Raw genomic sequence first — 13314 nt, 5'->3', positions numbered from 1 at the left:
AATCATGCCAGAGGGCGGCCTCTGTGGCGGCGTCAGTACGCTGGCCGACCCGCTCAGGGGCAGGATCAGGAACATGCTTGAAGGCAGCGTCGGCGCACCGGTCGACTCGCTCAGGAGCAGGAACTGCAGCAAAGGCCCTGGCTGGTGGTTCACCGTCGGCACACTGATTGCTCCGGGCCCTGGCGGGGACACTGTTGTTGGGCCCCCTGACATCAGAGGGGACGTCACTGTTTCCCAGCTGGGGAACCGGCAGAGGCTGCTGCTGCTGGTCAGGCGCAGATGCAGGCACTGGAACCAAGGCGGCATCGGCGCACAGGCCGACCCGCTCCGAAACAGGACCTGGAACCAGATCAGGAACAGACACAGGGACAGGGACAGAGACAGGCACCAAGGGGGTGTCGGCAGGTACACCACCGTGCCCAGGCCAGAGGGCCTGTGGAGACTGCATCTCTGAAACTGGCTGCGGCGGATGCAGGCGGCGTGATGCTGGCCGAGGCAGCCCAGGGGTTCTGAGTGTCGGCGGGGACACCACCGTGCCCAGGCCGGAGAGCCTGTGGAGACTGCATCTCTGAAACAGGCTGAGGTGGCTGCAGCTGGCGTGGCGCTGGCTGAGGTGGCTGCAGCTGGCGTGGCTTGGACTGCTGAGATCGGAGACTGGATACAGGAACAGCGGCCCCAGTTGACGGTCTCCTCCTGGTCTGCCGTTTCCCTGGACCCCCAGGGCATATAGCCCACCGGGTTCCCTCGAAGGGAGAGGGGCTCTGTGCGGGGCGGGAGAGCGAAGAAACCATCTGGGCCTGTAGCTGTTGGTAGACTTCCTGGGCTTTTGCTGGGCTCAGGTAGGTCTCCATGAGGTGGAGGTTATAGAGCCGGTGGCAGAGCTTGTGATTGACTGGCTCTGACGTCCTCGCTGGCTGAGTTCAATTTGGCCAGATTGTACTGTCAGAAAGAACGTAAAAAGACCGAAACTAAGGTGAAACAAAAACAGGAGGTAACGTCAAAATAAAAGCCGGACAGGAAGCAGCGGAACCGAATCATGACAAGTGAGAGTTAACTGGTAACAACAAAGCAGAAGTGCTATTGTTATGTGCAGTTTTACTGTATACACTTTATGCTGTGGTTACACTGTTGATTGGAACTGTTTACTGTGGGCGTAGTATAATGGTAATGGTGACGTTAATTCTCACTTACATCCCTTTCTTAAAACTAAGGGTTATTGTATGTTTATGTGCTTTCTATAACATAAAGAGCACGTCAAACTAATTATACAGTATCTTATATCATTTTCAGTTTACTACAGACTCTCAGTCCTGGATCAGGTGCCCCTTTGCTGAAGGGAGCTTTCAAGGTACTGCATCAGTATATGGCAATAAATCTACCTCACAGTCATTTTAAGATCTACATGCACAGTAGACTTTATGTAATGTGCTTTTGTAGAATTGGTCATTATAATGATCTCTTAAATTTGCAGCATGGGAGGTGGTTGTGACAAGAGAAGAGGTGAAGATGTTGTCACACATCACTGCAACCTTTTCTGTGGGGCTGTGTGTGAAGTCTGCAGGGTCTGCTGTGTGCCAGACCACTGAGACACACACTGTGCATGTGGTACGTATCACACATTTGGTGTTTGATAATGGTGGCGGAGTCTCCTTTCGGAAGTGACTCACATCATTTTCATATCCCTTCATGACCCCTGTGTGTGGAAGCATCTGCATTTGCCTAACACAGTATGAAAGAGCTGTCACAACATACGTACATGCACCCTCACTTAGGTTCTGGTTGTCTTTGTACTCTGACAGTAAACTTTAATGTTTCACCAGTTAATCATGTCTCTCCTGGAACAGTATTTAAATGTGACATGGCAGATACAGTTCAGCGCAGTACAGAAATAAACACAAAAAAGGCAAAATAAAAACCATGACAACCTCTGTAACAGTGGCATGGTTATTGTTTCATTTGTTTTTTCTTAGGAGAAGAATAAAGCTGTTGGCTTAAACTTCACAGGGCAAATATGCAACTCCTCCCTAATGGTATGTTTTTGTTCTTAATTAGTCCTTTGTGATCAACAGCATGTCATTTCAAATTTAGAATGACACTGAGTTTGAATGTTGTATTTGCACAGGTGAAGAGACTTGATGTGAATTATGCTGCCACTGTTCTACACTATCTTGAGCAATGCAGTAAGTATGACTTTTGGACTAGTGCTTCTTATTCATCCTGTGTAATCTAACCTAGGTTTATCACAACTTTTCTTTCCTTCCTTTCCTTTAAGATCTTCACAAACTGAGACACCACTTCAGAGTAAAATGCTTTTTTAAAAATGTTGCTTGAGGCTGTAATAGGGCTCATGTTCATAGTCATGGAACTTCTAAATAGGTAACTACAAAAGTAGGTCTATTAGCTTTGCCCTGAGTGGTTTCTCTGTAAATAAAAAAACAACAAAGGATTTTCTGTACAAGAATCCACTTGAAATTTATGTGCAGTGATGGATGAAACCATTATCTGTCTACAGAGGGCTTTGAAGAATACGATCTTTGATGTACTGTTCTCACGCACAATTGAGAACTTAAAAGTCTGACATCCTCTAGGGCACAGGATGTATGCTTCTGGTTTCATCTTTCAAATGTTTGACAAACAGAACTGTTTCATTAGCTTGTTCAAAATGAACCTTGAGCCCACAGAGCTTACCATAACAACAGAAAACTGGCAGCGACAGCTGGCCCACCTCTGCCCAAATTGTTCCCTATGAGTGCCTCTAAAGGTTACTAATTAACATGTTTCAGCTGATTTGTTTAATACTGCTGCCACTTTTTTACGTAAAGCTAAGATAGCTTTCTGTGAGCTACAGCTTCTTGTTGAATAGACAGTTATGGGGCGGTATCTATTTTTTCTTCCAACTTGCAAGAAAGCAAAGGACTATATTTCCCAAAATGTCAAACTCTTCTTTCAAAAGTCTCATACAGTCCACTCAATCAAATGCCATGTTTTCATCAGTCTTTGCACTGTACTGTAAATTGTCTTTACAGATCACTCATTGCCTCTCAGACCTCTTGTCAAGAATCGAGCCTCTTGGGACTTTAGCTGGGTCATTATTCAAGCTTGTGTTTGCCTTTCTGGAATCATTACTGCCACTCTGGTGCTCTATGCACTATTAACCGGTAGGTAGACCCTATCAAACTGTGACCTGCGGTGTTATCTTCTCTGTTGGCATACTTTGTAGCTTTAGGCCCACTGCCAGCATCCACCCTTCAGACTAACACACTTCATCACACCTTTCTGGCAAGTCTAAGGCAGTTCACACCTGAACTTCCTGAGCTCAGTGTTTTTGTTAAGGTTTCAGTGCTGTGACTGTGGTTCAGGGGGTAGAATGGTTGTCTCCCAACTTGACAGTTGGAGGTTTGAATCACGGTGCCTGCAGTCCACATGTTAAAGTATCCTTGGGCAAGACATCAAACCCTACATTTGTGAGTTGGCGCCACAGATGGCTGCCTAGGTTCTGTACTGGAAACAGATTCCTTGTGTGTAACATACTTGGCTAAATAAAATGATCATTATCAGATGGAATTAACTTCAGTTAATAATGGTTGAATGTTAAGAACATTTATTATGTGAGTTTTTCTTCCCTCTCCTAGATGTCTGTACTGAAATAATGATTTCCCATTTAACTGTGGTTGTAATCAAGTACAAAACTAACCATATCAAAATTATTTATACACTTACTTTCTGTACTTGTGCAAACAAGGTGGCTAAATTTTGGTTCGTTCCAGTACATATACAAGAAATATGATGTTGTGGCCTTCTTTGAACTGTATTCTTTCTCTGAAAATGATTTGTGGCTGTAAAGTGTATAACATTACTTATTTGATTCACCAAGAAGCACTTTTCTTCGTTTCATTTTTCTTCTTCTGTGATTCGATGATTTGCAGTAACTGTGGATAAACACTGTATTGCACAACTCATTTGAATGAAAAACAGTCTCTAAATTTGGAAATAGATTTGCCTATTTGGATATTTTCTCATCTTATTCCCCTGTATTCCATTTTAGTGGATCAGAGGAGGAAAGTACAAAGAAATGGAGATGAAAAGCAAATAGGTAAGATGATCACCAAATTTATCTTTTTATAAACAGCATCATATACTCTATATACAATTTCAAATAGCTGACTTACGCATTAAACCTGACCCAAATCCTGTGTGTTGTGGCAGATCCTCCTCTTGATTTTGTGGTCCCTGCATTACAAGCTCAGCCTGTTAATCTTGGACAGATTCTCATACCTGATTCACCACAGTCTGGAAATGCTGAGAAGACCAACTTAATCTGTGACTGACCAAAGTACAGTGATGTGGTCAAAAACATTGCTTACAGTATGCAGTATAAAACTGTAAACATATTACACAAACCAAAAATGTTCTCTGTGGTAAGCAGTATCCAATGTTGGACAGATATTTGAAATGTAATATATTTTGCTGTATATGTGCAGGTTAGTATGTTTGTCAGAATAGCTGTTGTTTATATATTCAATGTGGAGCTATATGTTTATGTGAAAGTTATTGCCTATATTGCCATTTTTGAGTTTAAATATTGTAGCTATGAGGCCAGAGAGACACTTGGTGGGATCCCCCAGCATGCCTTAGGGGAGAAGCACCTGACAGGATCCCCCATAATGCCCCATGGGGTAGAATGTAAATAGTTTTGGGTTTTGGCAGGATTCACTGTGTGTGTGCCCACTTCCGTTATTGCTGTGCTGCTGCCAGAGGGGGGAAATAAAAGGTGAAAACAGGCCACTGTCTCCGGCTCTTTCCTCACGCTAGCCTACATTACAATATTCATTCAGCCTTCCATTATCTATAGCGTTAATTCCTGAATAGGGTCGACGGGGGGGCTGGAGCCTGTTTCTGCTGGTTTTGGACAAGAGGCAGAGTATGCCCTGGACAGGTCCCCAGTCTATCACACGGCAACACATAAAGACAAACAACCACACACACTCATTCACTTCTAGGGGAATTTAGAGTTGCCAATCACCCTAAGCTGCATGTCTTTGGACTGTCAGAGAAAGCTGGAGTACCTGGAGAACCCGGAGAAAACCCAGGTAGGCACAGGTTGGCCCGGGCTCAAACCTGGAACTTTCTTGATGTTAGGTGACAGCACTAACCACCATGACACTGTACTGCCCCAGTATTCATTTATTTTCAGGTAAATTAGTTACAGTCCTAATTTAAATGTTTTCAATTAAAAAAATGCTAGATGTAAAAAATTTGCTCTTTTTTACTGTACACAATAATATTTTTTGATGTTTTACAAAATTGCATTGTATTTTTTAATATAGTTATTTTAACTGTAATGAATTCTAACATTTTTCTTATCTCATTTTCCCTGTATTGGATGTGCTGTACATTATTAATCTTACACCAAATATGGCACATCACTCACAGCATGACATAATGTGACAAGTTGAATGTCCCAAAATCATCACATACGGTAAATTCTTCACTAGCTAACAGGAGCAGCAAATTAAAAAATCACCTCTGGTGCTATTTTGTCCACACCCTATAGTGCTCTTACCTGCAGCCATAGACAACAGGTTTCTTTTGGTTTTTAAACATAACAGTTATTGAGAAATTGGGACTGGAGTGCCCATAAGACTTTGAATGAATACTGCTGTTTGCTGTATTTCTACTTCTTTTCCTTATATTCACATAATTCTTCCAGCATGGAGCTCTCATTTTTACAGCAGACAACTGTTTTCAGATACAGTATATGCTGTGATAAGCCCCCAGTACAGTACAGTACCTACCCAGCACCAAACACACGCAGACACAGTTAGCAACAAGGTGGTGGGCATTTAACAGCTAACAAGTCAGACCAGCACACAGTTGGAAGGAGAGGGAATATTAGGCTTAAATCATCTTGTGTGAGGACACACAGCTCCAAATGAATGCTAACATTGCTCTGTATCTCTTGGATATGTAGCTAAACAACTGTTAGTCAACATATTCCCCATAAAAATATTTTACCCTTAATCAACTTCAAGGTAGTATGTGTCAGAAAAATCACTAACTGCAGGGTTAAATGATAAAATTATGTAGTTTTTGGGATAACAATACAGCTAGTTATGTTTTATAATTTCATGATTTATATTAGAATTACTATGCTGTGATAGTCATGGCACTGTTTGCAAATTATTAGCATTACTATAAGTGGTGTATTTCTCATAGAAACACGTACCATTTTATTTTCCTGGACCTTTACAGAGAAAGAAAATCTTTAAAATAAACTAAATTCATTGGCTTTTGAAGCAATAGGCATATTTTAACTGAATTCATTAGCTATAGTGAAAGACAAGAATCTATACAACCAGTCTAGGAGCTGTGTGATTCTACTAAGGCACAGCTGTGCTTACCTACTGAACCGAAACTTTGACCTTCTACTGGTGCTAAATGAAAAGTTAAGGATTCACTAAATTCATTAAGCTTCATCCACTGCAGAACCTACACAATCCTTTCCCGACACAATCTTTTCCTTGAGCCATTTACTGTGCAACCCACATCTTCCTGTGTACTGGAATGATTTCCACTTGGTTTACATAGGCAAATGATATTGCTCAAAACAGTAGGCTACACTGTACCAGAGATAGAAAAGCAGCATCTTTGTACATGTATTTACTGGAAACAGAAGGCCTGCAGTCATGAACAGATATACAATGTATCCAGTGACCAGTCTTTCATACATGAGGAACTTGTTGCTGTAAATGTTAAATAGGTTAGTCTGGGTCTGATAAACTAGATTTCCTTGTTAGATTGGTTTTAGGCTATATACACAGTAAAGCATGAAACTATCTGGTACCTCAAATTTAAAACAAGAAAAGAAAATACTGTCCTCACTGAATTTACAAATAGTTAAGAAATCATCTCACAGGAAACAGAAAAGTGAAAAGCAGCATATATTTTTGTCCTACACCTCAGAGCACTGGACAAAGCTGTGTTCATCTTTGTCTAAAACCTGCATATTGATGGAATGCTTACTCACAGTGGAACGTTATTGGAGCTTGCATAAATCATAAAACAGGTCCAGGTGTTTATGGAAGATATCATTGACCTTTTCTTAGCTTTATGTCAGTGTGTCATTATTTATAACTTGTTCATATTGAGGAAATAATTAAACTTGATGGTCATCTGATGACTGTAGAACAACTTTCTAACTCATGGTGACAAAGCAAAAAATTTCACAGCAGGTATCAGGTGGTGGTGTTGTAATCAAGAGGTGATACTAGACTTGAGAACAAAGTAAATTTACAGCTCAGTGGCTTCCTTAATTAAAGGGGAAGTTCACCCAAATTTAGAACCCTTGTTATCATGAAGATTACAGACATCCAAAACACCCACAGCTAAACTGTAATAACATTGGTGAGTTGGTTGTCTAGTTACAAATCCTCTCCACACTGCTGGGAAAAGCACAGTTGCACATTTAATAACCATAAACCTCTGAAGAATATTTATGAGCCTCCAGGAATACAGGGATTCCTTTTTGATTTTGTCATCATACAATATTTATTTTCATCGGCACTTTCTTGTGGATGCATTCCTACTTTGTCCAAAAAAGTATAACTACAGAGTATAAATCATAAGCTATCAACATGGCTAGAATACCACTGGGAGGTGAAGGACAGCAGGATATACAATTTGTGCAGCTTATAGAGGAGGAAGAAGAAAGAAAGAAACAGAATGAAAATGCAAGAAAGAAAGAAATCAGTGAGAGAATCAGAAACACACCTAGACTGAACAAATGTCAGCAAAGAGAAGACTCACAGTAAAGAAAGGGAAAACACAGTCCAAAATTACTGATGTGGAAAAAGAAATCAAGCGAATGTGTCTTCTCAGCAGTCCAATTAGATCATTCTGCACTTATTGCACCCACCTGCATGAGATTACACATGAATTACATTTGGCTTGATAAAATTCTTTCTGTATCAGTGATCATAAAAAGCAATACGAGTTTTTCCTTTTAGCTTCCCTTTCAGATTAAGACTTTGGACCAGAAACCTGACTGAAGCCTTAATCTGATCTGATCAAGCCAACATCATTCAACAGATTCCCACCACTGATCTCAATCAGTGAAATGAAGGATGCATGTTGTTGTTGTACGTCCAGGTGCAAAAGGTGACATCACTGACTTATCACAATGTAAAACAATCAGAATCATCTTTACTGGCCATGTGTACCAAACACACAAGGAATTTGATTTTGGTACAGTGGCTTTCAATGTGCATGTACAATGCTCTTCCTCTAAGGCAAAGAGTAAGCAAGGTAAGACTAAGAGAACAAAAAATAAAAGAAAAAACAATGGATACTAATGGAATGCAGAACAAACACATAAAAAGAAACAAACGCACTGCAAGATTATGTTTATACTTATTGTATATGCAAAGATAATATCCGTATTTGATACATTTAAAAAAAGGGAAGCAACATTATCAACAGAACAAAATGACTGAACGAACAGTTTGACAAAATATTTACAGAATAAACGTTTTGAAGAATCTAACATTAAAAAAGCTCACTGGATGAATCAAATTCTAATAACTATAGTCTAATGATGCATTTAGTGATGATAAATGGTGAAGAGGCAGTATACTAATGGTGAACAGTGCCATCCTCAGGTCAGTTTCTCCAGGAGAAGGATTGTTTTACATGACTGAGTAAATAAGTACTAGTATTTACTTGAAGTTCTGTCAGAGATTAGGGTCATGGTCAAAAACAAAGCAGCTATGCTACAGCTTGAAATAATTATTGCAGTTTATCTAAAACATGCTTCACTTGATTCTACATTCAAAAGTCCCTGCTGCTTTAAAGATTGATGGAATCTTCAAAAATGATCCCAATGCATGTCCTTATAAATATTAATTGCCCCCGTTAGACACCAAAACTGGATACACTGGCTTCAGAAAGTATTGATACACCTGCACCTTTTACACTTTGTGTAAATTTAAATTGATAAAATTGCCACTTTTAGTTTTTCAGTCTACACTCAATAACCAATAATGACAAAGTTAACATATGTTTTAGAAATTTTTGCAAATGTATTAAAAATCAAATATTGAAGTATACTTTCCAGGTTACTCAGTTCAACAGACAGTCCACTCTAGGAAGAGTCCTTGTATATTCCATATATTCCCAGACATTCCGATGGTTACACTATGCTTCTGGGAACACTCATTCATTCATTTTCTACTGTTTTAGTCCCTAAACGGGGTCACGCCGGAGCCAATCCCGGCTGGCAATCGGGCAGGGTACACCCTGGACAGGTTGCCAATCCATCGCAGGGCTAACACATAGACAAACAACCACACACACGCACTCCTATGGGCAATTTTAGAGTCACCAATCAACCTAAGCCATGTCTTTGGACTGTGGGAGAAAGCCGGAGTACCCGGAGAGAACCCACGCAAGCACGAGGAGAACAGGCAAACTCCACACAGAAAGGTCCTGGGTGGGGCCCGAACGCGGAACCTTCTCGCTGTGAGGCAACGGCGCTAACCACTGCGCCACCGTGCTGCCCACTGGGAACACTCAGAGCTTTACAAATAGATTTACAGTATTTCCTTTACCTAATCTATGCTTTACCACAGTTTTATCACAGAGGACAACAGAGAGTTTCGGTTTCTGTCTGTGTGACGTGTGGGACTTTACATGTACACAGGTGTGTGCATTTCTAAACTATGTCCAGTCAATTTAATATGCCACAGGTGGCCTTCAATGAGAATCTAGGTGCATCTCAAGGAAAATTAAAGCAAACAGGATGTGCCTGACCCCAGTCTGGAGCGCCACAACAAAGGGTATCAATACTTTTGTAAATTAAAGTTCTACTTTTTCATTTTTAATTTTAAAAATCAACATCACATTTAATCACCATCCTGAGTAGCAAATACACTCAAGGAATTCACATGTGCTAGCAAAGTGCCTCATCTTTTATGATATTGTGCTGGCAATCCTCTTAGAGTGTATTTAGGCTAAGATCCCTGAACCACAAGGTGAATTAGGGCCATTTCAGTACAGTCAAATTCATGTACCAACAATCAGGGACACACTAGCTAAAGCATCAACCTCTGTTACCTTAAGGCCTTGGAACTCAGCTAATTCCAAAAACAGAGACTCTCATTCATGTCTTTGGAAATAGCTCTCATCATGAGAGGAGAAGGTTGTAAAGGAGAATTCAGTACCTTAGATGTAATATCATAGAAAAAGTAGAGAGAGACCAATAGTTTGCAAGCTTGAGGTAAGAAAATAACATATGTGTATAAGTGACTGCAGAAATGAAATATGTCACAGGAAAAATGTGACATATTTTGGCCTTTGTTATATAAATGACTTTGAACTGATTAAAATCCAAGGAAATCTTTAATTACTTTGTATACTATAACTATGGCAGAAAGCTATAATATACAGTTCCTTAACTGATTATAAAGTGTCTGAGTATTCAATTACCCAAACAGTGAACCACATCATGTCCACAAGATGTCAGTGTTCAAAAGGGTTTAGCTTCACTGGGACAGTGCGACTTATACAAAAAATAGATGGGTTACCACTGGTGTGTGTAATAAGGACAACCAATATAATATGTGATATACACTCAATTTCCAGTTTATTAGGTACATCAAACTAAATCTAATGCAGTCTAATACAACAGTCCTACAATAAATTCTCTTTCATGAAGATGATAATGTTCAGCTTTTGTTCAGACTGTTATAGAGAGGTAATGATTCAACTGAATGATCATGTTGGAAGATGCAGTGTGTGGTGCACTTGAACTATATTGCATTATACAGAGAGTGCTTCTACTATTTAGCCTACTCTTACTGATAAAGGCTAAATGTAGTGCACAAAATAATAGGAACACTTGGTAGTATAACACAAATGACAAAATCCAAAACAACTTCATCAAAAACCAAAATTGATTATCTTCATGAAGGAAGAATTAAGAATATTGAATTATTGTTGTACTTGGACTACATTAGTTTTAAATTGGTGTACTTAATAAACTGGCCATCAAGTCAAACCATTCTGTATTGAATAATGCATATTTTGGAGATGAAAGTCTGTAATGTGCCTTTATTCGATGCATCTGCTTCTCTTTAACCTTCCTGGTTCGGGTTTGCTTTTTCCTACATTTCCCAGAATGCCTTGTGATAGTCTCCAGAAAACATAATCCACTCAGCTATGCCTGTTACAAATCTAGGTAACTAGAAGAACCTATTGCTGATCTGAACTGTTTTGTTCAAAATAAGGAGGGGCGTTACAGTTAAGGTATATTGAGACTTACATATGTTTAACCATTCAATCAGTCATATTGCCAAATATGTTAAAATACAAGGAATTTGAACAACAATCTACTGATAAATGTTTATGCAGAACACAGTGTACTGTACCTTGGAGCTGCTTTACATACGAGTCTATTTTTAAATGAATATTGGTTCTGCAAACAAAGTTGAACAACAAAAGTGACCTGGGTTTTTTGATTAAGTCCTTCTCTTTGTTAAAACAATGCTTAAATTCTTTTGTAGCTGTGCTGGAATTATCTAAATATGATGTCATGCTGTCTAATCTTAGCTTGTTATCCACAGGGATAAAAATACCAGCTCCAGTGCCAACTGTTTTTGTTTCTCAAAAAAAAAAGGCAAAAAATAACACAAAAAATAAGGCATCTTTCAAGGTAGCACTGGCAAACTGGATGATATTAAAGGCCTATATGTTACACTACCATGCTTCTTTATTTCTGTCTCTGTCTATCCATCTCTGTTGCTAAGCCCATGCAGTGAAAGAATGACAAACATGGAGGCCAGAGACAACAGACAGGGATGAGATAATCCTTGTTGTGTAGAATTCCAGACATTCCAATGGGGTGTTGTTCCTGGGCAGGCTAATCAGTGAATGCCGACGCAATGCTCGTGATAGGGCTCTGTTCTAAGAACAAACAAATATGCAACTGAGAGAGTTTAAATTTGTTGTCAATCAGGCAAGTATCCACACAGAGGAGGCTGCATCCTCAGGTTTACATGTCAAGAAACACATATGTACACATGTCCGGGCAGCTGGGTAACTGGGACAAAGGTGAAAGGTTCAAGGGAGATAAAACAGGAGAATGAGCAGGGGGATGGCAAGACATTTTCAGACAGTCACTCCTTATTGCTGCCACTTTGACATGGAAAATGAGTGTTCAAATAATGTATATTCATAAATATTAGCTTCTTATAGAGATGTTTTTTCTGGAGCTTTTGGTCCAACAAGTTTATGAGCTATTGTGTTTATAGGCCACTAGGTGAAGAGCATAGGAGCATGGGAAACCATGTAGGTAGAAACAATAAAGCAATAAAAAAATAAGTAGAGGAGGAAGAGGACAAGACGCACTGAGGGTTGAAACTGTGACAGATGACAAAGTAAAGAACCTTCAATGGATGAAAAGATGAAAGAGGGGGATGGTCAGACTCATCAAAGGAGGAGAGAGACGGAGGGGCTTTTGAAGAAGAGTACACCATGTCTTGGAAGGTCCTGTTGACGAGAATAGGAAAAGCTCGCTTGCACACAGAGCCCTCTTTGTTCTTTCATGAGTCATTCTAGAAAGGGCACAGCTGTAAACTGTCAAGATCAGTCCATTAGGCCCTGAGGTGCCGGAGCTCCAGTGTTGACTGTGTATCCGGAAAGAAACAGCAAGCTTGAGTCATCAATAAACAGAACAGTCAGATGAGTGTATAAGTGTCTAAGTGTCTGTGTGTCTGTGTGTCCTGGCGGGGGGTAAAAGGGGGGTGCAGGGTTTAGGAGGATAATGGTGCAGAGTAGCACAGGGCAATGATCTCCCTCCCTTTTGCTGTCTTTCCCAGTCCCTCCCTTTCTCACTCACACTGGCAACTCTTTCTCACCCTTTCTTTCCCTCCCTCTCAGTTCAATGGAGAGAAATTGTTTCTTTCCATACCTCGGCTACCTGAAAGTGGCTCCAGAGTGAATATCTATCCCTCTCACTGATACACATATATACCATTGTTGGTCTTTGGTTCTTCTTACCATTGCTAACTCTGAGAGACGAGACAGTCCAAGTAACTTCAAAACAGTGCTGATTTATTCAAAGGATCACAGGTAAAATTAACATTACACGCTCAGGTATCTTGCACCTCCAAACTGCTCGCAGGCAGATGTAAGATGAAAGACCCTGAGCCCACCAGGCCTATACATTATATCTCTTCGGTTGGGCTAGCCCCATACTACACAGAAACGTCAACCGAGACGTCTCTCATACCAGCTTTGCAGCTGGTCATAGCAATAGTC

The 13314-nt window shown here is 40.3% G+C and overlaps 1 protein-coding gene across 4 annotated transcripts in view; it reads left to right on the top strand.

The window, feature by feature from the left end:
* Positions 1 to 4776, top strand: part of il17rel (interleukin 17 receptor E-like) — a 26319-nt gene extending 21543 nt beyond the window's left edge. For all 4 annotated transcript variants that reach the window (XM_020601254.1, XM_020601255.1, XM_020601253.1 and 1 more), the window contains 7 exons: positions 1291 to 1348; positions 1472 to 1605; positions 1971 to 2030; positions 2123 to 2180; positions 3027 to 3158; positions 4046 to 4093; positions 4207 to 4776. In XM_020601254.1, the coding sequence (XP_020456910.1) occupies positions 1291 to 1348; positions 1472 to 1605; positions 1971 to 2030; positions 2123 to 2180; positions 3027 to 3158; positions 4046 to 4093; positions 4207 to 4328 (612 nt within the window). In that variant the 3' untranslated portion in view covers positions 4329 to 4776. The remainder of the gene's footprint in view (positions 1 to 1290; positions 1349 to 1471; positions 1606 to 1970; positions 2031 to 2122; positions 2181 to 3026; positions 3159 to 4045; positions 4094 to 4206) is intronic.
* The last annotated feature ends 8538 nt before the right edge of the window (positions 4777 to 13314 follow it).

The sequence above is a fragment of the Monopterus albus genome, unplaced genomic scaffold, assembly GCF_001952655.1.
Source record: "Monopterus albus unplaced genomic scaffold, M_albus_1.0 scaffold51.1, whole genome shotgun sequence".
NCBI lineage: Eukaryota > Metazoa > Chordata > Actinopteri > Synbranchiformes > Synbranchidae > Monopterus > Monopterus albus.
The sequence above is the reverse complement of the archived record's forward strand: the minus strand, read 5'-3'. Positions and strand labels throughout refer to the sequence as shown.